The following is a 24,301-nucleotide window of genomic DNA, read 5'->3' on the forward strand; positions in this document are numbered from 1 at the left end:
ACAATATTTGATAGAAATCTAAGTATGATCTTAGCAACTAGAAATAAAATCTCATGCAATGTTGAAGTACTGGAAGCCAGATTGCTGATAAGCCAGAATGAGTTAAAGATAACCAGCATCACCAATCCCATTCAGAACTACACAAGAGCTCCTAGATAGATCAAAAGCAGATGCTTCCAAAGTGCTACCCATACAAATGAACAGACCTGGGAAGTTGCTTGATAAAAGTATGTAGAAACTGTCCATTTAGCACAACATAAAAAACATGCTAAATTACATGATGCATTCCTAGCAATACAGGGACAAGGACGGCAGTTTACACACTTTTCATTATGCTGCTTTTACTTTGTAAGAGCATTTATTTATTTATTTATTTATTTATTTATTTATTATTCAGCATGCGCACCCCTGCTCCAGCATGCAGTCAGTGATCAGCCGCTGCAGTCAGCAGTCTCCTTCCCACTCGGCCATCTTGCCAGCTCCTCATCATGTTGTTTTTACACACAACAGCAACCTTGGTGGACACTTCCTCAATGGTTAACAGAGGACCTATTTTCTGACTTGGAGGACCTGGCTGATGATAGTGCTTTTAGAGTCAAGCCAGCCCTCCAAAAGTAGTGCTAGGGAAACTGATACTGCATAGAGGAGGCAGTATGGATTAAATCCTTTCTGAGGAGTCTGGCAGTATACGCACACACACACACACACACACACACACACACACACCACAGTCGATCACACTGTATAACATTTGTTACTTTGATTCAGTAATCTCCTTAGAGGGATTATTTTAAGGGAACAATCCAGAAGAAGAAAGATAATTTATGAAGATAATTCTGGCAGGGTTATAAGGTGAAGACTTGTCCATGTATGGGAGTTAATCACAGAACTCGAGAGTTTAGCTTAAGGGCTCCCCACTCCCAAGTACTGTCACTATAGAGTTATCATTGAAGCTACTTAAGTTCCAGTTTCCTCCGCTGTAAAGTGGGATGACAGTAACTACTCTATCGGGTCATTGTGAGGGTGGAATGCACAATTCTTGAATGTAAAGCTCTTGATATTTCAGGATATTAAGCAGTTGTGACCATGGGAAATATTATATATCAACTGAAAAAATGTTGGTACTAATTTTAAGTGAACAAAGGCATTTTAAAGATCATATATGGGTACACATACATTAACTAACATAAAGATGATACAGGTGAGCACTAGAGGAGAGCATTGACAAATGGAAATCATCTTTCTCCAAGTGATAACCTTTCTACTTAATCCATAACAGAGAAGGATGCTATGCCCCATGGAGCTGGCGGCGCAGGAAGCCCAGGGTTTCTACCTCTTTGTCTTGGATGTTGGGGTCTGCATTGTTCTCCATGAGCACGGCCATACAGTTGATGTACCCTCCGTACGCAGCACACTGAAGTGGCGTTCTTCCTGCATAATCCTGCACGTTTGGGTTGATCTTATTTTCTATCAGTATCTGGCAGACATCAGCGTTTCCCCCCAGTGCTGCCCAGTGGAGAAGTGAATGTCCATCTTGGTCAACCAGATCTACTCGTGCTCCGCCTAGCAAAGCAAAACTACAGTGAATGTGTGGACAGCATTTATTGGAGGGAACAGAAGCTTAAAAATGTAACAGTGCTCTTTAAAAGCTTTTTTTTTCTCCCCCAAATACTTCTATGCATTATGCACTGTCAGTGCCAGAGCTCTAGAGAATTCCTGAAGGTCTGGAGAGGTTGGGACTCATTCTCTTTCAGTGAATGCAAGTGACAGTCTGGGGGCAAAGTGGTAACCTGAAATCACATGTTTACCAACAGGTGAGGCCACAGGTAAAGACACTTCCTTCTGGTGCCACTTGGACATTCTTCCTGAACTTTCTGATGCGTGACCCTGTGTGTGAATAAAAGCATTCACACTGGGTGTGCTGGAGTGCCTACCTTTTGTGTGAGCCCTAACAGAAGCCCTTGTGCCAGCTAACCTTTAATAAGCGTCTGAATCACATCTCTGTGTCCCATCTCGCAGGCTCGGAACAGTGGAGTATGTTTCATGACGTCAGTAGCATCTACTTGAGCATCGTTGTCCAACAACAACTTCACGGTGCTGACGTGGCCAGAAAGGGCAGCGGCGTGTAAAGCTAAAACAGAAGCCAAAGCCACTGGTAAGCTCCCAGAATAGCTTTACCTTTTAATTTTAAGCATGCTTTTCTTTCTCTTATGATTGCCACCTCACTGTGGCTAAATGTAATCCAAATTTGTCTCTCTCCCTTCCTTTCCCCACCCCCAGCTCGGGCTGTGTCCATGTTGGTGTAGTATGTGGGGGGATGGTGAGGCCGCTGCTGTGATCAGTTCTGGCTGTACTCAGTGTTGTAATAGAGATTTTTCTTTTCCTTCTGACTTGCAATTGGGATTTCAGACAAAGAAGAAACTTTTATTGAATGCTAAATACTATGCCTCTTAGTAACTAGTATGCAGTTACAGGTTTCTATTAATAAAGGAAAATTGATGTAAGAGTCTGATAAGGACCGATAAGGTTGTGAAGCAGTGAACGTTCTAGAGTCATGGGAAGTTTTAACATGAGACAGCAATATGCAGCCATACTACTCAAACTTGAGGAAAGAGGATAAACATGAAACTTGAGAATACATTTAGATATGTACATCCCTTTAAACATATGGTGAAGTGTCAGTAGCTACTAAATATGCACAGTTTTTGCATATGTATGTATATGTTGCGGTGTACATGCATGTGTGTGCACACGTGTTGAGGCACAAGTTGACATCAGTTCATTGATTGTGCTCTACCCTGCATATTTACACAGAGTCTCTCACTGTCTCCGCAGGTCAGCCAGTTTGCTCTGTGGTTTTCTTGTTTCCTCCTCCCAACCATGGGGATTACTGACCGGCCTCCAAGCCCCATTCACTGTGTCTGGTCCTCATACTTACATGGTGAATGCTGTACCCCCTGAGCCCCTTCAGCCCCAACTATGCAGAATTGTAAGTTTCTGGCTTTTTTTTTTTTAATATGAAAGTAAATGATGAAACAAGTTTCTATCTTGTGTCTAAGGTGTAGCCAAAGCTATGAACCAGAGGTCGATTTTTACCTGGTAGAGACACTAATTTTAGCCATAATACTTGGAAGAAATAAAGTCTTTGGAATAAGATCTGGGCAAACTCAAGCTTAAAAAGTAAAAGGCTAAGTCAAACAATATTATCTTAGAAATGGTGACCTGGAGTTTTATAAATTTGGTAGCATTTTTCAGCACCTGTAGGACTGTGAGCCCCTGTGCCAGTTCCTACCTGTGCCCCCGTACTTGTCGGCCATGTTAATGTCGATGTCTGACTTTAGGCTCAGCATGGTCCTGAGTACATCGTCACTGCCTTTCCCTGCTGCCCACATGAACGAGGTTCTTCCTTCCAGGTCAGAGTCATCCTTCACTGACGGATGTTTTAAGAACACTTTAACTGTTTCCTGTAAGAAGACTGTATTTGAAACACTGCAGTGGTGGAGCACATCTCTGCATGGCAGGTGATAAAGTACCCGTGTGGGTCCATGAGGAAGACAAGGGTTTCCCCTGATGGTGTCTTATGAATAATACAATTTCAATTTCCACAGAAAATTTTGATCTCCTTCCCTTATATTAGTTTTTGTTTCTGGGACACCTCAGGAACATAAACTAATTTTCTCCTCCTCCTTAAATTTGGGGTGATGCCTGCCTGCTCATAGCAAACATTGAAGGAGAGGTAGAAAGACTGACTGTAGGCTGGGAAGGGCTGCTGCCCAACAGTGTTTTCTGCACATGACAAAGGCTGGCATGTGGTGAACTCACTGCGGCCGTGGCTGCCAGCACAAGACTGGGCCTGTCATTATGTCTGGTGAGGGGAGAAGGGCTTGTGAGGCCCCACCCTCCTCTGAGGGACTATGACACTCAGTGGTGCCTGGCTGGGGGAACTCATGCCGCTCTCCTCATTAGTGCTAAGTAGCCCATGCTACAGTAAGTCACCTCTTACTCATGAAGGCAACCCTACTAAACCCAGTGGGTCACACACACAGAAGACATGGACTTAGGGAGGGAACTTACTGGGGAGAAGGCGGGGATGAGTGCAACTGTCAAAGAACAAAATATAATACTAAAAAATTAAAAGATGACAAGTGTAATGTAACTGAGAATAAGTGTCTTTCATCAAACATCCAAACATTTAAGGCCACTGTTAGAAATGAAAATTATAAGGCTTTAAAGAATCCGGTGTGATGACTAACACTAAGTTACACATTTGCTTGTGCACTATGCCTGCACAGACCCCCATACTCACATGTGCCTCTAGAGAAGGCAAACAGATTGTCTTGCTGTGTATTTCATTTCTAGAAATCTTGAGTAGTTAGTACATTTGTTGATTACTGATCAAAAGTTACTGTGAAGTGTAGCATTCAGCTTGTTTAAAAATTCGTATTTAGCCGTTCCTGTATTTAAGGTCCTGCTTATGGAATGATGGAAATAGAGATGCCGGGTAGTCAGTCCTAACGGTGTCCAGCAGTTGGGTTAGTGCTGTTGGTTTCTGTGCTGGGATCACATCCAGGGCCTCGCTGGCTTATGCTGCTCAAATGCTGTACAGCTGAGTGTCATTCCCAGTTCTTGTACCTGGGTTAATATTCCCGCACTGACGTCTTTTCTAGAACCGAGACACAAATTTCCAGGAAGACCAAGAAACTTGTGCTTGAATAAATATAAAAGAGTTTCAAAAAGAAATTTCGGTAGCTGACTTAATATTTTATACATAGAACAGGGGCCGGAAAGCTAGCACAGCAGTCAAGAGCACTAGCTACCGGGTTCAATTCCCAGCACCTGCATGGAGGCTTAAAACCATCAGTAACTCCACTCCCAGATGATCTGACTCCCTCTTCTGCTCTCCAAGGGCACCAGGTGGCCACATGTTACACAGACATATCTGCAGACAAAACACCTATACATATACAACAATAAAAAAGAATACATATAAAGGCTCTTCTAATTTAGTCCTTGTTTTACACTGCAAGAAATGCAGGTTTATGACTACATAAATACTGGAGACAGGTACAGGATCAGATGTAACACTGGAACTCCCAGTAATCTGTCCACAGCATGGTAAGGTTTCCTAATTTTAAAACTATTTCCTGATTTGTTAATTTTTGGTGTTTTTTAAAAGAGAAAATAGCAACCTTCTGTGGAATTAACAGAAGCTAAAGTAATTGATAGGCTTGTAATAGAGCTTAGAAATATGCATAATTATTAAAACCAACTCAGGAACGGGCAGCCTACCTAACTCAAACATCTGTAATATGCTACCATTCTCTTACTCCCACTGATAAGTTTTTAATTGTTGGTATTTGTATTAAAGCTAGAGTCTGAAATCTGGTTTAAGATCATGGGCAAGGCATTTAATCTCTCAGGACCTGGAAATGGGATGTTATGACCAGGCTTCTGTTGAGTTATATACTGAGTTTTCATTTCTGTGGACCCATCAGCTTGACCCATGTGACTTTCCCATCTGTGTTAAGAAAGAACTACTTCTCCAAATATTATTGAGATGTTAAGAGTTAATAAAAGATAATAGTTTGCCAAAACTCTAGGTGGTGCATTGAGTAAAGTGTTAGGGAGGCCATGAGGGAATGAATGTAAACATGCAGATGGCCAGCCTGTGAACAACCCAAAAGTAGACACACAGCGTTCCTGTCACAAAGGGCACCCATGACGTTTTGATCTATTAAAAAGAAAGGTAATAGACTCACTAGCATACAAGACAGGATCAGACTGGCTTCTGCAGAGTAAGAAGGGATGAATAAGAGATGCTTAGTAGAATGCTGAGGTAAAAAAGTAGGAGTTATGTTCTGCCCAGTCCAGAGCTATTAAGAGTTTACTGCACACTCACGATGAAGACAGAAAACCAACTGTGGCCTCTTTAACGTCTCAGCGTCAGACTACACACCATCACACTGCCAAGTGAACCCAGGACACAACAGATAAGAATGCACTTTGTGATCCATCAGGGAAGAACTATAGATAATGGCCAGGATCTCTAGATATAATAATCCACACTTTTGCATTCATAGATGTATACAATCAATAATCATGAATACGAATCATAAGAATGTAGTCTGTGTTTGGACACCTAAGCTCTCTCATATGTACACAATCCATATGAATATGGCCTGTGTAGACTCCTGCTTTATGCCAGGTGCAGTAGACACTTACATAACTTTGATCTACCTTTCCAGCAGTCCTGAAAGAAGACTTATAGTTATTGAAGAAGCAAAGACTCAGAGAGGTTAAGAAAGTTGTGTGAGGTCACACAGCTAGCAGCCTGCATAGTTGGGATTCCAGGAGTTGGCTTTTCCAGCTGCAAAGCGTTGCTGCAGAGCTTTCAAGACAATTCTAGGGTGCTGAACAGTAAGATATCCTTTATGCTATAAAAGTCACAAAATAAGGCAGTACACTCACTGTAAAGCAAAAGGTTATACAGAGTGTTTAAGTAAAGTGACATAAAACTTTGCAGGTGACTAGGAACCTTATAAAAACACAGACCATTACCTGCATCAGGGTGCTGACAGTGCGAATGATAGTTAAGAGCCAACCACCCTACCAACTCAGATACATGAACTCTAAGCCGGTGCAGTCTGAATTAGATCGTGCCAACTTCCTTTTGATAACACTGTACGCTGTCTCATTAGAATAGGCTGCCTGAAAGGGGCATGGGACCATGGTATATTATTTCTTGTATGGAATATGAAGCTATAATTATATCAAAATAAACATTTTACTGAGAGAAAGGGGAAATCATCACTTACCGCAAAGTTACTCTGAGCTGCATAGTGCAAGGGTGTTGCTCCTTGGCTGTCCGAAGGGATCGTCCCAGATTTGTTCCTTTCTAGAAGTAGATGAACAATCTGCGCATGGCCTGAGAACAGACATGAAGTAGGTATCACGCACAAAGGGATAAGCCAGTTTTTAATTCATTTAAAAGAAAGAAGATAAAAAGAAGAAGAAAAAGCAAAACCAAACAGTAGCATTCAACAGCATTGGACAGGTTGTGACTGCTCCCAGCACAGGCTTTTCCTCCTCCTCCCCTGTGCCTTATGACAGGGTAGAACGGAGGCAATGCTTACAACAGCAACAACAGAATGCTTCATCAGCAAGGAAAAGCAGTGACAGAAAGTGCAGGGCTTAGGTGCTGCCTCTTGGGCTTCTTGGCTTCATTGCCCATCATGTCAGGGCTCTGCTTTCTGATCCCCCAGAACTGAACATCAGCTCCCTTCTGCTGCTCAGATGAATTAACTGATATGAACCTCTTCTGACTCTGAGAACTAACCATCCCCTCAATAGAGCTTCCTAGTCTTTTAATATCCAGGCTACGGGTTCACACCCCACAAAATAGGAGAGCATGAATTGTGATGTGGTGGCGGGCTACCAGTCTGTATGTAGTACAGTCTGAAAGAAGTATCTGCAAGGGAGAAACTGTACAAAGGGTCAAAGAATTAACAAGCTTGGTGTGGTGGTGCATGCCTGCAACACAGCACTTAAGGGCTCAGACAGGAGGAGTGAAAAACCGAGACTAGCCTGGGTTACCGAGAAGGTGCTAGGACATTGTCTGGTTATCTTGTCTCAAAAAACACAACACCACACCACACAGAGGCCTAATAAACTTCGGAAACCCTTTTAGACTCTCTCACAGAGCATGTAGGGAATATACCATGATGGAGGAGCCCTCTGAGCAAGGCTGTGCTGGTGGAAGCCAAGCAGAGGGATCAGCCTGGGGATTGTGCTCATGTACTCACCCCACATAAGTGGTTTAAGATGGAGTCGTCCTAACCCAAGCACAGGCCAGAAGACTATCTGTGCAATAGTGTCAATATAAACGCATCTACTCTTGTTTGAGTAGCAAAGAAAAAATTCAGTAAGGGAAAGAAAATCAGCATTGGTAAGATGAAGGGCATACCTCAGAGATGGTCTCAAGAAGGCTCAGAGCAAAGTCGAGAAACGGTTAGGCATCTTCAGTTTAGTCAGAAAGAGATGGCTTCTATGAAACAAAAGAGAGCATCCTAGGAGGAAAACATGCTGACATGAAAAGCTGATGGAAGGAAATAAAATGAGTGTAAGAAAAAATAGAGGAGGTAGGTGGTAATGAAGACACAGTTGAAATAAAAGATCCATGTATTAGGAATAACAAATTAGAATGTACAGAATGAACGTGAATTTAGTGAAGTGGAATCAAAGTTGTGAATACACCCACATTCTAGAGGAAACAGAAAAGGGGTGAAAACACCTTAGAAGAAAGACTAAATAACAATTATAAGTCTGACATAAAAGCTGTATGCAAGAATGAAAATCACTTTAAAACATACGGTGTGCAACTTAAAAATTAAAAGCAAGATATTCAAAACTGAGAAAACCCTTAGACTTCTGAGCAGACCCTCAGACTGTTAACTGAGTGGACCCTCAGACCATTAACTGAGTGGTCCCTCAGACTGTTAACTGAGTGGTCCCTCAGACTGTTAACTGAGTGGTCCCTCAGACTGTTAACTGAGTGGTCCCTCAGACTGTTAACTGAGTGGTCCCTCAGACTGTTAACTGAGTGGACCCCCAGACTGTTAACTGAGTGTGGTCCCTCAGATTGTTAACTGAGTGGACCCTCAGACTGTTAACTGAGCAGACGCTTGGACTGTTAACAAAACCAAAGCAGTAATGAGGAAAGGACACAGCTCATCTGATGAGGGGAGGAAACAGGTAAGGTCTTGCTCTTGACTCTGACTCACAGGTAAACATGATTTTGATAAATTGAAAAGTCACCACAACAGAGCCTACATTACCACCTGCAACACCAGGCAGGCTACAGCCGAGTGACGGCAGCACATACTCTCTGGCAGAGGCGAAAACAAAGGGGCAAGAAAACATTAAGAAAGAAACCCTCTGAAAATACCAATAATGCCCCAAGAGTTAAAAAAAAAAACAACATTATTTTTAAATAATGACTGTAAGTAGTTAAACTACTGCATCAAACAGAAAAGCTCCCAGGTTATACTCTTTCAAACAATCTGACACAAATATACATACCAGACACATATCTGCCCTCTCATAACGAAACAAAACAAACAAACAAACAAACAAAAAAGCGATCCCCCAAATGCAAGCATCAAATGAATGGCTTCCTTTGCCCACATAACAGCTATGAATGTGAAGACAGGTTACATTATATTTACATCTTGTCATTGAATTTTCATTCCTTTATAATAAAAGTAAAAACGTATAACATGATGTTTAAATAAGAACCAGTATTTAATAGAGAATTAGTTTACCACCTTTTAAGGTATAGTAGAAGGAGCTGGGTTATGAGATAATTGAGCATGTCAATTAGACATGAAAATGTTTAAGCAGGAGGAAGAACCCTACAGGAGATGTGAGGTACAGGACTTCTACAGTTGAGAAGTCTTTCCTACCAGTGGTCCTCTGACTTACGACAGAACGTACCTAGTAAGGCTGCCCAGTGAAGTGGGGTTCGAAATAAGTTATCGTAAGAAGTTATGTTGCAGCTTTCATAGGAGGTCAAGACATCCACCACCGTTAGGTTTCCATCAGCGACTGCGAAGTGCAGAGGTGTGCGGCCCTCATAGTCTTGCCAGTTCAATAAAGACTCTGTTGGGGCAGCATCCTATTTTTAAGAACCAGAGACTTCAGACACATATAGAATCCTCTGTAAATAATGTGTGCCATTTACATTAACTATTTCTTAAAATGAAACCTCCACAATCTCTATAGGTACAAGTAAGATGATAGCTTAAGTGTATGGGCTATATCTTTAACAATTAGCTTTCTTATTTACCAATAATACAAAAAGTACAGAAAAGAATAGAGTAACTACCATGCTTGCATTAAAAAGGTCTGACACTTTGCCTAATGTGCTCTGGTGTCTGTTGTAAATTAGGTGAAAGCTGTGCTTTTGTTTTTTTAACATATGTAGTCATCCATAAACAACACACATTTTGTACACGTGATTTTGATATTTACATATGGAAGCACACTTGTAATCTCTTTGACAACTTTTTCTTCCTACACTACTCTTGTAGGTATCCCTGTTGATTCTAGTTCATTTGTTAAAACTAGAATTTTGTTGTCCATTTTTCTCCTGAGGAACAGTTATGTTATTTTCATTTTTCTCACCATCATAAATAATGTTGCAAAGACTGTTTCCCTGACATATTTTTTTGCAGCTCAATGTGCGAGATTTTCCTCTTATACACACGGAAAGAGGAATTGCTAGTTGAAGGATTTTTGCAACTTCTACTGCATACTGTCAAGCTGCTCTCCAAATGCTTGGACCAATGAACATACCCATGACAACGTGCAAAGTGTTTATTTTCCACATGCTCGTACAGATTAATCACGTGGCACAATCAAGCTTCCTATATGCTATTCCTAGTATGAGGCTGAAAGACATTTCCCTGATGCTTAATTTAAGGTGCTTTTATGAATGAAGCTGACAGTTTTACTCCTGACTTCGGTATTTGGTTTTATTTCTCGGTAAGTTGCTCACAGCACTTATTGACTCTTCTGCTGGATCGCTGCAGTAGACATTATGATGTGCTTCTTAAATCTCCCTTTGACATCAAAGACCTTATTTCCCAGCTTCCAGGGACACTACCAGCCCAGAACCTTCATGTCTCAGCTTCCTGGAACAGCTTCAGCTAAGGAATTTCTTCACCCAGTATTCCTTCTTATGTTAGGTCACATCTAGAGCCAAGTCCTGATGCTTCAATTTGACTCTCTGAAGGGCCATCCTGAATTTACAGCTTCCCATGTAGTCAGACCATTTTACCAACAAAGGGCGGTCCAACCTGGGGCCATGTCCTACGACAGCTACAAATGCAGCCAGCCCTGTCCCAAAATTAAAAGAGTATATTAGTTAAACATTATGGGATTGTTTATTTATTTATTTATTTACTTCTATGAGTCTCAATTGCAAGGTTACTGACCATTAACTTGTAGATGACAATGGTATCGAATGTTGGACATGCCTAGGCTCTCAAAGTAATATGTGTTTACATGAGGCAACTATCTATGAAATCTGTAAGAAAATAAAAGATGTAATGGAAAATGAGCAGAAACAAAAACTATCACAATGACCAGGATGATCTGAACACACCAAATGAGCTTTCAAACTCATGGTGGATTCCTAACCATACAGACTCTACTATATAGGCGCTGGGATTACATACATGTGCTACCTTGCCCAGAAAACATGATTTTTTTTTATTCCAAAAGATCACACCTAGACATACTGCAAAGGAACTATAGAATGTTAAACACAGAGAATTAAAACAGTCTGAATGAAAAGGCAGATCATTTTACAAAGGATTGACCATTAAGACAGCAACAGACTTGACTTGCAAGAAAAAACACAAAAAGGTAGAAAGCTGTAAACCCATGTAAAATAAACAATAGAGGCATGACTGTGTAGGATGGGCACAAAGAAAACTAGTCTTCAAGGATAAGATAGAAGCAATTAAAGAAATGGAGGTTATGAGCTTTGGAGAACAGGTCAGGTGGCGTGGGACATGGGTAGTTTTGAAGGGAGGAAAGGGAAGAGAGGATGATGTAATTATATTTGAATTTATTAAAAAAGAAAAATTAAAAAGACATTCTTAACAATTAAAATGAAGTTTAGACCAGAGTTGAGGCTCATTTGGTAGGGTGCTTGCCTAGTGTGTACAATGTCCTGTATGTGATGACCAGCACCATGTAAACCAGGTGTTGGTGGCATGGGGCTGTAATGCTAGCACTTGGGAGGAGAAGCTCAAGGTAATCCTCAACTGCATAATGGGTTGGGTGCCAACCTTGGCTACGAGAGACCTTGTCATAAATCAAACAAACAAGCAAGCAAGCAAACAAACAAACAAACAAACAAGTTTACAATCAATACTTCTACAATAATGAAAGCTCCAAGAACTATAGATCACTATAGGAACTAAGAGAAGCTACAGAGAAAACCTGAGATTAAAGGGAGAAAAATGAGGCCAGGAGAACCTTAGTGCATACGGTGCTGTCACATGTGGAAACCGCCCAAGAGAGCATGCTGCAGCCAACAAAGCTGGAAGGAGCTGCAGATCTGAAGATCGCTTTGACATCAGAGAGAGAGAGCGAGTTTGGAGGTTGCCTTGCTGGTTTTCAGTCTTGCTGTGGTCCAGTAATTTCCTCACTGCGCTCCCATTCCTCTCTTTTGGAATAGTAGTGTATATTCTGTGCCATTGTATGCTAGAAGTAAATGATCTGGTTTTTGATTTTGATTTTATAGGGGTTAACAGTTAAGAGATTGTCATGAGTCTCAGAGAGACTTTGAACTTTAAACAGTTGAGACTGTTATAGACTATTTGAAGTGGGGGACTTTTGAAATTGGACTAAATACACTTCTGCATTATGATATGGCTATAGGACTTTGTGGGCCAGGGGGTGTAATGTGGTGGTTTGAATAAGGATGTAGGTCACTGAGGGTGGGCTTTGTTTCAAAATGCTCAAGCTAGGCTCAGTGTCTCTGTTTGCTGCCTGAAGACTTGGATGTGGAATTCTCAGCTACTTTCCAGCACTCTGTCTACCCATGTGCTGCCATACTCTCCACCATGCTGACAATGGACTGAACCTCTGAAACTGTAAGCCAGCCCCAGTTAAACGCTTTCCTTTATAACAGTTGTCATGGTGTCTCTTCACAGCAATGGAACACTGACTAAGACATCACTCAAACATGAGAACACTTAGTACCTGAGTTTACATCCCTAGAGTTCATGTGAACGCTGGGCAGGCATGACAGCCTACCTATAATCCCAGAGTATGGCAGGCAGAGACAAGTAATCCCTGGAACAAACTGAGTAGCTAGATCAGTCAAAACAGTGTCCTTGGGCTTCTCTAAGAGACCCTTCTGTCACAGTCAATAAAGTGGGAAATGATTAGGACATCTGACATCAACCACTGGCCTCCTCCATACACAGATACACATGAGCATGCACCATTACACACATACGAACACACGTTGTCAATACATGCACACATATCACACACATACAAAAAAGAAAGAAAAATATAGAGGCTCATGTCGGGGTTTGATCCCAGGGACAAGAACCATGTCACCATGTCACTCTGTCCCCACCAGAGCCATCCTGGGTTGGTAATGTGCATACAACTAAGTGACCTCATTTACATTTATCCTGTTGAATAGAGGGCAACAGACATCTATATTCACAAATACATACATCAATAACAAATGAGTAATGCTGATTAATGGCAAAGTCAGGAAATATTACCAACAAGTTAATTGCTTGATGTTTACATCTTTATTCTTAAAATGAATTTTAAGTAATTAAGATGTTCCCTAAATTACTCATGTAATTCTTTTCCTGATTCAAAGAGGCCAATTTCAAATAACAAATATTCCTATTTTTAGATCCTTCGTCTTGCTATATTTTGTGCTGTTATAATACAATATCTGAAACTGGATAACTTATAAAGAAAATAAATTTATTTCTTAACAAAAAAAGAGAAAAATATAGAGAAAGAATTCAATGGAAATGTACAACAATCACTGTATACACGAGGGAAGAATATTTTCAAAAGTCTAATTTGTATATTAAGAGCCAGCAGGGAACTGGGGACGTTAGTAAAGGATCCGAGTTCAATTTGTTTACAAAGCACCTTTGTAAACAGCCATGCTTGGTTGTGAGTGCCTTAACCATTAACCCTAGCACTGGAAAACAGAGACACTTAGATCCCAAGAGCTTGCTGGCAGACAGCATGGTTGAAACAGGGAGCTTCAGGTTCAGTGAGAGATCCTGTTGCAAGGTAATAGGCAGAGAGTGGGATAGGAAGATCCCCATTTTCTTGCTTTGGCCTTGGTGCAGACATAATATGCATGCATCACACATATAAACACTTCCCCCACTGTCCAAATAACACATACACACACACACACACATTCACATGCACACACACATACACACATTCACATGCACATACACTCATACGTAAAAATAAAAAAAAAATAGAAGATTAGAAACAAGGACAAAACAAAGCAGGGAATGAGAAATACGAATTCTGGGCTGGAGAGGTGGCTTAGGGGTTAAGAGCACTGACTTTTCTTCCAGAAGTCCTGAGTTCAATTTCCAGCACCCACATGGTAGCTCACAACCATCTGTAATGAGATCCAATACCCTGTTCTGGTATGTCTGAAGACAGCTATAATTGTATTCATATACATAAAATAAAGAAATCTTTAAAAAAAAAAAAAAAGAGAGAGAGAGAAATACGAATTCTGAAAGTGGTTGGTGGAGGAGGAGTGGGTCACAGAAAGCCTCAGCGTGGAACAACTGTTACTGTGATGCTCTCTTAGGGGATGAGTCCACATGTTGATATTCTTGGTTCAGAATCTGCCTGTCTGTCACATCTATGGTTTTTGTACCTATTATTTTTTCCTAGGAAAGGTTTTGAGGTCTAACACAGCACTCTACTCACCAGGATGCATCGCACTGTGTGCACAGCACTCGGGTCTTTATGGTTGGCTGCCCAGTGGAGTGGGATCTTGCCTTCCACATCAGGAATCCCGATGTTGGAGTCATGCTTGATGAGCAGCTTGGCGTGCTCCGGGTTGTTGTAGTAGGCACTCCAGTGCAGAGCTGTTTGCTGCAAGGCAGAGGGGACCTGAAGAAGCAAGCCTCAGCACCCTACACTTCTGGAACATCTACTATGTGACAGGCACAGTTTAAGAGCCTTCAGGACTCTCTGGGAGATAAGGACTCTAATTTGCATGTGATAGAAGTTAAGCAGTGTGTGGCTGCACTGAGATTTTATATGACTCCAGAGGCTGACCTCCTAACCATGAGTCTCGTTCATCAAGTGCTGCAAATAGCAGGGAGAGGAAAGATGACTTATGAATAATCACCAGCAAGGTAACCAATGCTCCTGATGTTACACCTCTGAGTATCACTAAGATTTGAATTAGAATCTTAGACTTTGACAGAAAGATTTAAATTTTGATGTTAAGCAGGAGGAAAGTACACTACAGGCAACCCATAGATCTGGGATCCTTTAACACATCAAATTTAATTTTAAGAATAAGTTTACATACTAATAGCTAAAACTAGCTACCGATTTTAAACTTTTCAAACTATACCTGCATTTTGTTTCAAATAAAAGTTTAAAGTGGTAATTTTGAACACAGTAAAGTTGCATGAAAACTACTTTGACCACTGCCATGAACATGCCTCTTACAGAGAGAGTCGCCAGGGGAAAAACAGGAAATGCTTAGATACACATTAGACACTGACTGTCCTTCAGCAACCCAGTCTAGAACTGGACAATTTACTGCCAGAACCCAAGCTCATCAGTCCTAAAATTGAAAGACTAACATCATGGTTATTTGAAGTACACTTATAGGTTATTTATTATATTATGAAATCATTATTAATGTGTTATTTTCTAAAAGATTCATTTTATTTTTGTTTACTTTGTGTGCTTGGTGAACTCCAGGCAGTCAGAGGAGTGTGCTGGATCTCCTGGAGCTTGAGTTACCGACTGCTGTGAGCTGCCTCTGTGAGAGCTCGGAGCAGAAGCTGACCCTCTGCATAACTGCTGAGCCATTTCTTTAGCCCTAACCCATTGTTAATTTTACTAATGACTGAAAATCACTACTTAATAGCAATCATTAATTGATTACAACCACCTCCTTAATAAACACAGACAGAGTCTTTACTTCCTTCCTTTTCCTAGGTTATGGTTATTCAGGGTATATTTACTCAAATATAGTATGAGCTTAGCGGTTTGTATTTATATTTTTTATATCTTTTAAAATTTTTTCTACTTATTTTTACTGTGGTACAATATACATAAAGTAAAACAGATCATTTAGAGAAATGCCAGCACTCAGATGCTCTGAATAGGAAAATATTAATGCATGCTTGCAAAGCAAAAGTTGATCTTCCGACTCTGCATACTAAAGAAAATCTGAAAAATACAAGAATAGCATGGAGTAAAACCAAAGCGAACAAACAAACAAACAAAAACAGAGAAGGGCTGGAGAGATGACTCAGAAGTTAGGAGTACCTGCTCCCCTTGCAGAAGAGCAGGCCAGTTCCCAGCACCCACATCAGGTGGGTCACAATGACCTGTAATCAAGTTCTAGAGCATCTGACACTCTCTGGCCTCCACAGGCACCTGCATTCACACAGTGCACATAAACTCATGTAGGTGTGGTGTGTGCATGAGGGTGCACAAGCACACACACATACACAAACATGCACACCAACAGCACATGCATGCACATGCATACACACACACACATTTAGGAAATCTTTGAAAAACTAAGAGCAGTAAGTATAATTATCATAAGGATTTTAACTACATGAAATCATTGCTGTTAACAAGACTATGGCCCATCTGCTATGGAAAGAAAAGGATTATTGCTTGTTTCTAACAAATGACCACAATTTTTTTTCTGTAAAGAAAGATCAGCAAAACTATGAGCTGTGCAAGCAATCTGTTAAAATCTAAGAGCAAGGAAAGTTAAAAAATTTCTAGCAAGAAGTGAGAGCGCAGATATCAGAACTAAAATGCAGTTAATAGTTGTTCTATGGCTAACATTTGTGGGAGTGTATCCTGCATGAGACACTGTGTTAAGGATTTTGCATTACCTCATTTTACCTTCAGTTATCCTTTTCATGTATTCTAAAATTATGACATAAATGAATTAAGTAATTTCCTCAAGAACACAGACTGAGTAAGCAGTGGATTTTGGATTAGAGTCTAAGGAGGCTGCTGTTGACAGCTCAGCCATCGAAGCCATTGCCTGCTTAGTGCACTGCACAGGCAGACGGCCACTGTGAGTCCAGGCGTCCACAGTCCACATGCTTAGTGAAGTGCATGGGCAGATGGCACTGATTCTGGGTGATGCTTAGTGCATTGCATGGACAGACAGCTACCATCAGGTCAGGTGCCCACATGCTTTGCACAGGCAGACAGCCACCATGAGTCCAAGTGTAGACATACTTAGTGCATTGCACAGGCAGATGGCTACCTTGAGTCTAGGTGACCATGTGCGTAATGCATTGCACTAGGCAGATAGTCATCATGAGTCCAGGTGCCCCCAGGGACTGTCATGAGTCTCTGACAGTTAAACAGGCCAGGGTTTGAATTCTTGTTTCGACATTTAGATCTTGGGCAAGGTTTAATCCTCTTGACAGTCAGATTCCCCAGCCATTAAAGGAGATGATACTACTAATCACACGGTGGCTAGCAGGGTAATGGCAGACTTTTAGGAAATGCTTGATGGGATGTCTGGATATGTGGAGTTGCCCTCCTACAGGGACAGTGACAATGCACATCTTTCCCAAGGCTTCACAAAACAAAGTGTCCCCTTTGCTTTTATTTGTCTTTGACTTTGACTGTCCATTACCTTGTTTTTGTCCTGTGTATCTACTTCCCCAGGGGCCATAAACTTCAGCAGTAGAGCGAGACACTTGGGGCTCCTGTGCCGGGTGCTCAGGTGCAAAGGCGTCATCCCTTCTAGGTCCTTCTGCATCCAGTTTGCTCTGCGAGTAAGTAAGAGTTTCATAAAACGATAATTTCCCTAGATTAAAAAAGAAAAAAGAGAGGATGAGGAGAATTTACTTTGTGGCCAGTGAGTAACTACATTTTAAATGTTTTTAGGATTTACTTTCATAAAGTATACCATGCAGAAAAGTTAGTAAAAGGAAAAAAAATGAACATAACTACACTAAGACAGTGATGGCTTTATGTTTTCCTGTTTCTCTTGATCACTTTTGAACACACATATAACTTACACAGTGGCTGGCCAACATTTATTGGGTTAAGTAACATGTTTTATTTAGCCAGACTATTATTTCTAGGTTTTAGAATGTTAGTCTATTATTACTAGATATGCAGACACAAAAGCTTTCAATCATAAATATTTATTATAGAAAATGCTTCAATATACACCATTTTGTACTCAGCTTTTCTCCTTTAATTTATCATAAATTAAATAACCAGCAGCCACATTTGGGGGATAATTTTGTACATTTTATGGTTTGTGTGTATTTTTTAAGCTACTGTCCTCTATCATCAATACGTAGGGTATTTATTGGTTGTCAAAATAGGGTACATTCAATCAGTGTAACATACTCTCTATAAGATTCTTTTCACTGCTGTCTCCCTCACAGACTGTATGTTTCAGGGAGCAAGGCTGTGTTTCATTGGCTACTGTACCCAGTATAATTCCTAACACAGACTAAGTGCTGAGTAAATGCAAATAGATTATATGGCGGACTGAGCCTGAGAAATGGAAGAGCTCCTGTATTTCTGTTTACACTTAAATATTCTGATTTACAGCTGTTACGTGAGATCAGATCAGTGAAGAGTCTTAATTCTCAAATAACTGGTATTTGGCTCTTCTTGCTTTTAAAGGTTTCATTGATTTTTAGCTATTTTAACAGTGCACAAGCCTTGTCTGGCTTCAATTGTACTGTCAGCTCTAAGGAGAAAGACATGAAAGTTTCCTCAAGAGGGCGCCCTGCTCTAAGCTTCCTCGAGAGCTCGCCCTGTTATAAATTTCCTCAAGAGGGCGCCCTGCTCTAAATTTCCTGCCATCATTACTTAGAAGGAAAAAAAAGTGCTCTGTTAGAAAAAAAAAAATCTGTATGACACTTCATACCAAAATAAATAAATAAATAAATAAATAAATAAATAAATAAATAAGGTTTGACCTTTCTGAACATAACATTTCAAATATTACAGAATAATTCATCATGACCTTTTAGGGATATTCAATAGGACAGTCATTTTGGTTGTGGAATCAGAAAATAGAAAGAAGGAAAGTCACACAGTTGACAGTGGTAACCACTAGGCACAGACAAGGTGCCTGGCATATTCATGTTTCCTGTTATTCTTGTGTCTCAAACTTCACTACCCATGCGGTATATACCAGTAATAGCTGCTCCTCCATTCATTCACAAACATTTGTTAGCCGTGTTATGAAGCAGGCAATTAGAACAGAGCTTTTGGCATAAATTTCATCTTTGTGCTATACTAAAGTATGGTAGAAAATGTCTACAGATTAAAGTGCGCTTCTGCATCTCATGTGTAAAACAGGCCACAACAACGCCTAGGACTCTTACACATGTAAACTGAGGTAGATAATATTTGAAATATAATTGGACAACACACCAAATGGGTGCCTGGCAAATGTTTCCTAAGATTAGGAATAGTTTTCCAGAGACAGGGTTCTCATCAAACTTGGCTCTCACCAAGACTAGCCTGGGCAGCAAGACAGTGTGGATGGTAGGTGGATGGGAGAAGAGCTGGTGACAAAGGGTGGCAGGTGGAAAGGCTTGATCATTGTCATCTCTAGTGCAGCCAGTGGTTAAGAAGAGAACCAAGGATACAGATAGTTAGAATGACAGAGATAATGGCTTCTCTGATTTTCTTACACTGAAGACCATGTCTATGTTCTACCTGCAGTTTATAACACAAGGCCAACAGGAATTTGACTGGTGCTCTGGAGAGAAGTCAGCTATATTAACAGATGAACTTCTTCAGGTCTGGAAGACAGAGACCTATGAGGTATTATGTATGACAGCTTGGGCCAACATCAACCTCCTGGGTCTCATAAGCAAGCATTTAGAAAATGCCAGTTATATTGCAGGATATTTTATCACACTGTGACCCTCCAAGATTGTGTTGTTTACTGGAAACATCTGTTTCTTCTTGTGGTGTGGCTCACCTTTAGCACACATTTAATCCTAAACAATGAAGGTGAAGTCAGTTTGTAGACGGAAGCACCATGTTCAAAAGTATGTCTAATTGAGTGGCAGACAAAGTGATGAACCAGAGGAAAATTTGACAGAATATGATATGCCCAACTCTCATGAGAAAAGAGAGGAAAAGGAAGCTACTTAAGGGAGAGACAGACAGTACAGGAAGAAGAGAGTACAATACAGAAATACAGTAGAGTTCATGGAGAGCAGTGCAGGAGAGTTGGGAGGGACAGTAAAGAAGCACAGAGAGGGAGAAGGGGGCAGTTTTACCAGAATAGTTTTAGAGAGACAGGTTGCAGGGAGAGACTAAGCTAGACACAGGTGAAAACAGAATGAGCCAGAGATGAGAAGGAACCAACTTAGAAGAGATTGCCAGAGTTAGTTTGAGGTCAAGCAGAACAATGCAGTCAGAGACCAAGAGAGAAGCCAGATCGAATCAGTCAGCCTGGAGAGGCATTTGAGCCAGAACCGGAGAGTTGAACCAGCCAACCAGAGCTTGGAAAAAACTAGAAAGTGTGAGCTTATTCAACTGTAAGTCTCAGAGGCTAGAAACATTCTATGCCTAGGTTAGATTGTACAGAGGGTAGAAGCTTCCAGGGCGAGGCCTAGGTTAGCAGATGGAGGCAGTAAGCCTCAGAGACAACAATTACAGCAGGTGAATAAAAGTTACTTTTCCACAATTATATGCAGACTCAATCTCTACAATTAAGCAGAAGGGAAAGAATTTTCAGAACTAAAATGAAAAGGGCTGGGCATGTAGCAAGTGGCAGCATGGACTTACAAGAACGGTGTTTAATTCCCAGCAGAGAAAAGAAAAATCAATTTATTTCTAAAATATTTTATATGTGTATATGGTATATGTGTGGGTATGAATTTATATACATGTATTTTGAATGCCTAAGAATGCATACATGTGTATGTGTGTGTGTGTAAAAACTATTGCTGTTTTAGAAGCATGCATACAGTGATTTAATCTGAATAATAATGATATGAAGATTTTGAGTAAATTACTTTGATATTTGCATTTAAAATTTTATTTTAAAATAATAAAACATAACAGGGATTGGGAAGATGATTCAGTTAATAAAGTGACCCAAGTATGAGAACTTGAGTTTGATTTTCAATATCCACAAAAAAGCTGAATATAGGAGCGTGCTTCTGTAATCTCAGCACTGGGGAGGTGGAGGCAGGTGGATTCCCAGGGCTTATTAGCTGGCTATCTAGATGAATAAACCAGTGAGCTCCTCCTGGTTTAATGAGAGACTCTGTCTCAAAAACTTAGGTGGGAATGTGAGTGAGGAAGACACCTGATTGACTTCTGGCCTCTTCATACATGCGTACACTTGGGCACATACACCTGTATACTAGCTATGCATAAGCACAAATGTGTACATATATATACACACCCCATGCACACATAGAATCAAACACAACAATTACCGGTAATGTTCTTTTTGTGTGTTCAAATCTTTTTCTTCCTCTTTAGAAGCTCCTACACTGAGCTTCTGAGGTTTAGTCCTATATCACCATGACAGGAAGCATGGTGGCATGCAGACAGACATGGTGCTTGAGAGGCAGAGAATTCTACATCTGAATCGGCAGGCAGCAGGAAGAGAGTAACAGTGGGCCTGGCTTGAGCATCTGAAAACTCCAAAGCCCTCTCCCAGTGACAAACATCCTCCAACAAGGCCACACCTCTAACAAGGTCACATCTCCTAATAATGCCACTCCATACGGGTCTATAGGGCCATTTTCATTCAAGCCACCACACTCTGGTTCATTATCTCTTCTCTAGAGAAGCATTCTGTTATAAGAATATGATTTATTCCCTCTAGAGAAATACTTAGTACACTTCTCACTTTTCACAATTGGTGCTATAATGAACTGTTTTGTACAAATTTTCTGGTAAGTGTACAAGAATTTCTGGGCTCTCTCAAAAGCAGTTCCAATTTGCATTCCCAACAGAAACATGAGGATTCTTGTTCCTCTACAATTCTGTCCCACTTGGTTTTGTCAACATGTCGACTTCGGCCAATCTAATTGGTACGCAGTGCTATTTTTATCATAAATTTAACCTGCACTTCCCTAGCTGAGGTGGGCTATTTTGTTGGCTACTTGTCTCTTCTTTTGTTGATAGCCTTTTTGTGTTGCTTGCTAATTTGGAGACTTGCTTATTTGTCTTTCTTCCTGGAATATTTGTACAGACTCTGGAGACTCACCTTTTTGCTTTCCTTAGGATCTTTCATTAGGAATGAGCTAATACTCAGAATGATATTATCTCCCTTTGCACTTTATTTTTTATTTATTCCTTTTTATTGATTCAGTTTGTTCTTTGACAATTTCACATACATATTTAATACACTCTGTTTACTCTCTATCATCTCTCTTCTTACCCCTCTGTCAATCCTCACTCCTCCCCACTGGTCTCCTTCCCATCTTCATGCCATTTTGTTTTGTGGCCTAATGATTTTAACCAGGATCGTCTGTGTAACCAGTGGTTTGGAAATATCATGGTACTGAACTGAAGGCTAAATATTAATGTGTGTGCCTACAAGCAAACAATACTCTCAACCTTAACCACGGAAGCTTTTCTTTGCAGTGAACTGTGATGAATGCAGAGACTTATGAAAGTTCAAGATGTTTAAAATAAATGATGTTTGAGTACTTAGCCCTAAACAGGACCTATCTAAGGCCCAGAGAATATTGGAGAAGGGAGAGCAGAAAAATGTAAGAGCCAGAAGACAGGGAGAAGGGCTGGGAAATACTATCTTCATGCATGACACAGTATTGTGAACAATCTCATAGTAGCTGTGGTAGGCTGCAGGGGACTGCCAATAGCTCATCATGACTCAGGGAAGGGCTCCCGGCCCTGGTCCTCTCTACTGAACTATTGGCAACTAATGTATTAAGGAATAGTTCTCACTTTTAGTTGCGAACCAAATGGTATTAACTTTTTTTCAGTATCCAGTTTCTTTATATTTTTTGGTATTTTGTTTATAAGTAGATTATTGTTATCATTATTGCTATTACTATTGAGGCAGAGTCTTTGCTATTTAGTTCTGGATGGCTTGAAACTCCCTATATACAACAGGTTGGCCTTACATGTATGGTTATCCTGTTGTCTCAGCTTCCCAAGTGCTGGGATTACAGGCATGTATTCCATATACAGTTCCTAGGTTTCAAGTCAATTTTAAGGGAAGCTTCTTTGTTATGGTTTTTATTTTTCCCTCCATTTACTCTTCAGTTTGCTTCCACATCACTCTTCATATAGTCTAAGAACCCACCTGACCGCATTCTCTTAGAGTCTTGTCTCCTACATCATAGGGATACCACAGTGACAGTCACTCAGCTAATGGCAGCTTTCTGGCCCTGAGGTTGGCCTTGTCAGTTCTCCAAGCAGCTTTCTCTGGAGCTGTAGAGTAATCTGAGGACACCCTGAACCTCGAAGTGTATTTCTTTGCTTCAATAAAAATACAAAAACCTTTTAATTACTCACTGGAAAAAAGGAGTCTTTTCTTGAGCAAGATGTGGCTAAATCATATTCTTTATGACTTCCGTCTGGTCCCAGTAAGTGTTTTTATCATTAACTTCTCACAACACTTGGGATCCTCACTCATGCTTCTGTCCATGAGGCTACCATACTCTCTTTAGCAGGCTACTGAGTATCTAGGCTATTTGCCTTCTTCTCAGCTGAAGCAAGGCAGCTTCAATACCTTGGACTACCAAGAGATACCAAAAAGATACCAAAGAGGCAGAAGTTTTGTCCCCAGAACATACTTTTGGCCTACAAACCTCCTCCCACTGACCTCTGAATTTGGTTCTTTTTGCATGGTCCCAGCACTCCTATTTAACACTGAACTTGGGGAGAAAACAGTTGTTCATCGACATACACAAATGTTCATCAGATTTTGGTCCATTTATAGGTTTGCATATAATTTTACCCTGGAAATATTATAACTATATTTATAATATCAAATATAAATTCTTTCACATTTCATTCTAAATGCTAACAACATTAGATAAAAATACATTATTTTATGTTGAAATGGAAATAACAAAAACATTTGTTATAATGATATCTATATAATTATATATTTATAAATATTCAAGGCATTTGCCATATTAAATTTTAAAAAGAAACTATCTCTAGGAAGTATATAGGTCACAATTTTCAGTAATCAGTGAAACATTCCTATAATGGTTGCAGATGCAAATGGGCTTTGGAAGTAGCACAGTCATGCTGGGAGAGACAGTGTACGCCCGTGTCTTGGGTGTTGTGTGGGGTTAGATGTAAAGCTTTGACCCTGGTTTAGTGGAATCACTTCTCAGAGTTTAGCTTGCAGTGAGCAGCTTTTAAAAATGAGGTAATATCACTGCTGGGACAAAGAGAAGGCTTGCTTGTTGCTTTCTAAAAGTTGCAGAGTCTCAAAGTACAACATTCCTTAAATGTCATTCAAACTCCACTGTGTGCTGTGCTCACTTGTGTCATC

At 40.4% G+C, this 24,301-nt stretch overlaps 1 protein-coding gene and 1 long non-coding RNA gene across 4 annotated transcripts in view; one reads left to right on the top strand and one right to left on the bottom strand.

The window, feature by feature from the left end:
* The window catches only part of Invs (inversin), a 138,988-nt gene that overhangs the window by 33,051 nt on the left and 81,636 nt on the right, over window positions 1-24,301 (bottom strand). For 2 of the 3 annotated variants that reach the window (XM_076934994.1, XM_034503464.2), the window contains exons 4-10: window positions 17,453-17,626; window positions 14,518-14,685; window positions 9,493-9,673; window positions 6,816-6,925; window positions 3,293-3,464; window positions 1,976-2,131; window positions 1,334-1,563 (exon numbers count right to left, since the gene is read on the bottom strand). In XM_076934994.1, coding sequence (XP_076791109.1) covers window positions 1,334-1,563; window positions 1,976-2,131; window positions 3,293-3,464; window positions 6,816-6,925; window positions 9,493-9,673; window positions 14,518-14,685; window positions 17,453-17,626 — 1,191 coding nt within the window. Of the gene's footprint in view, window positions 1-1,333; window positions 1,564-1,975; window positions 2,132-3,292; window positions 3,465-4,306; window positions 6,759-6,815; window positions 6,926-9,492; window positions 9,674-14,517; window positions 14,686-17,452; window positions 17,627-24,301 lie in introns of those variants that run through there. The other variant, XM_076934995.1, reaches the window with a different exon arrangement.
* LOC143442452 (uncharacterized) lies at window positions 14,681-20,866 on the top strand. Its single transcript, XR_013110683.1, has 3 exons — window positions 14,681-14,951; window positions 17,485-17,594; window positions 19,516-20,866. It is a non-coding gene; the product is annotated as an uncharacterized LOC143442452 (long non-coding RNA).

Source organism: Arvicanthis niloticus, chromosome 5 (genome assembly GCF_011762505.2).
Source record: "Arvicanthis niloticus isolate mArvNil1 chromosome 5, mArvNil1.pat.X, whole genome shotgun sequence".
Classification (NCBI taxonomy): Eukaryota; Metazoa; Chordata; class Mammalia; order Rodentia; family Muridae; genus Arvicanthis; species Arvicanthis niloticus.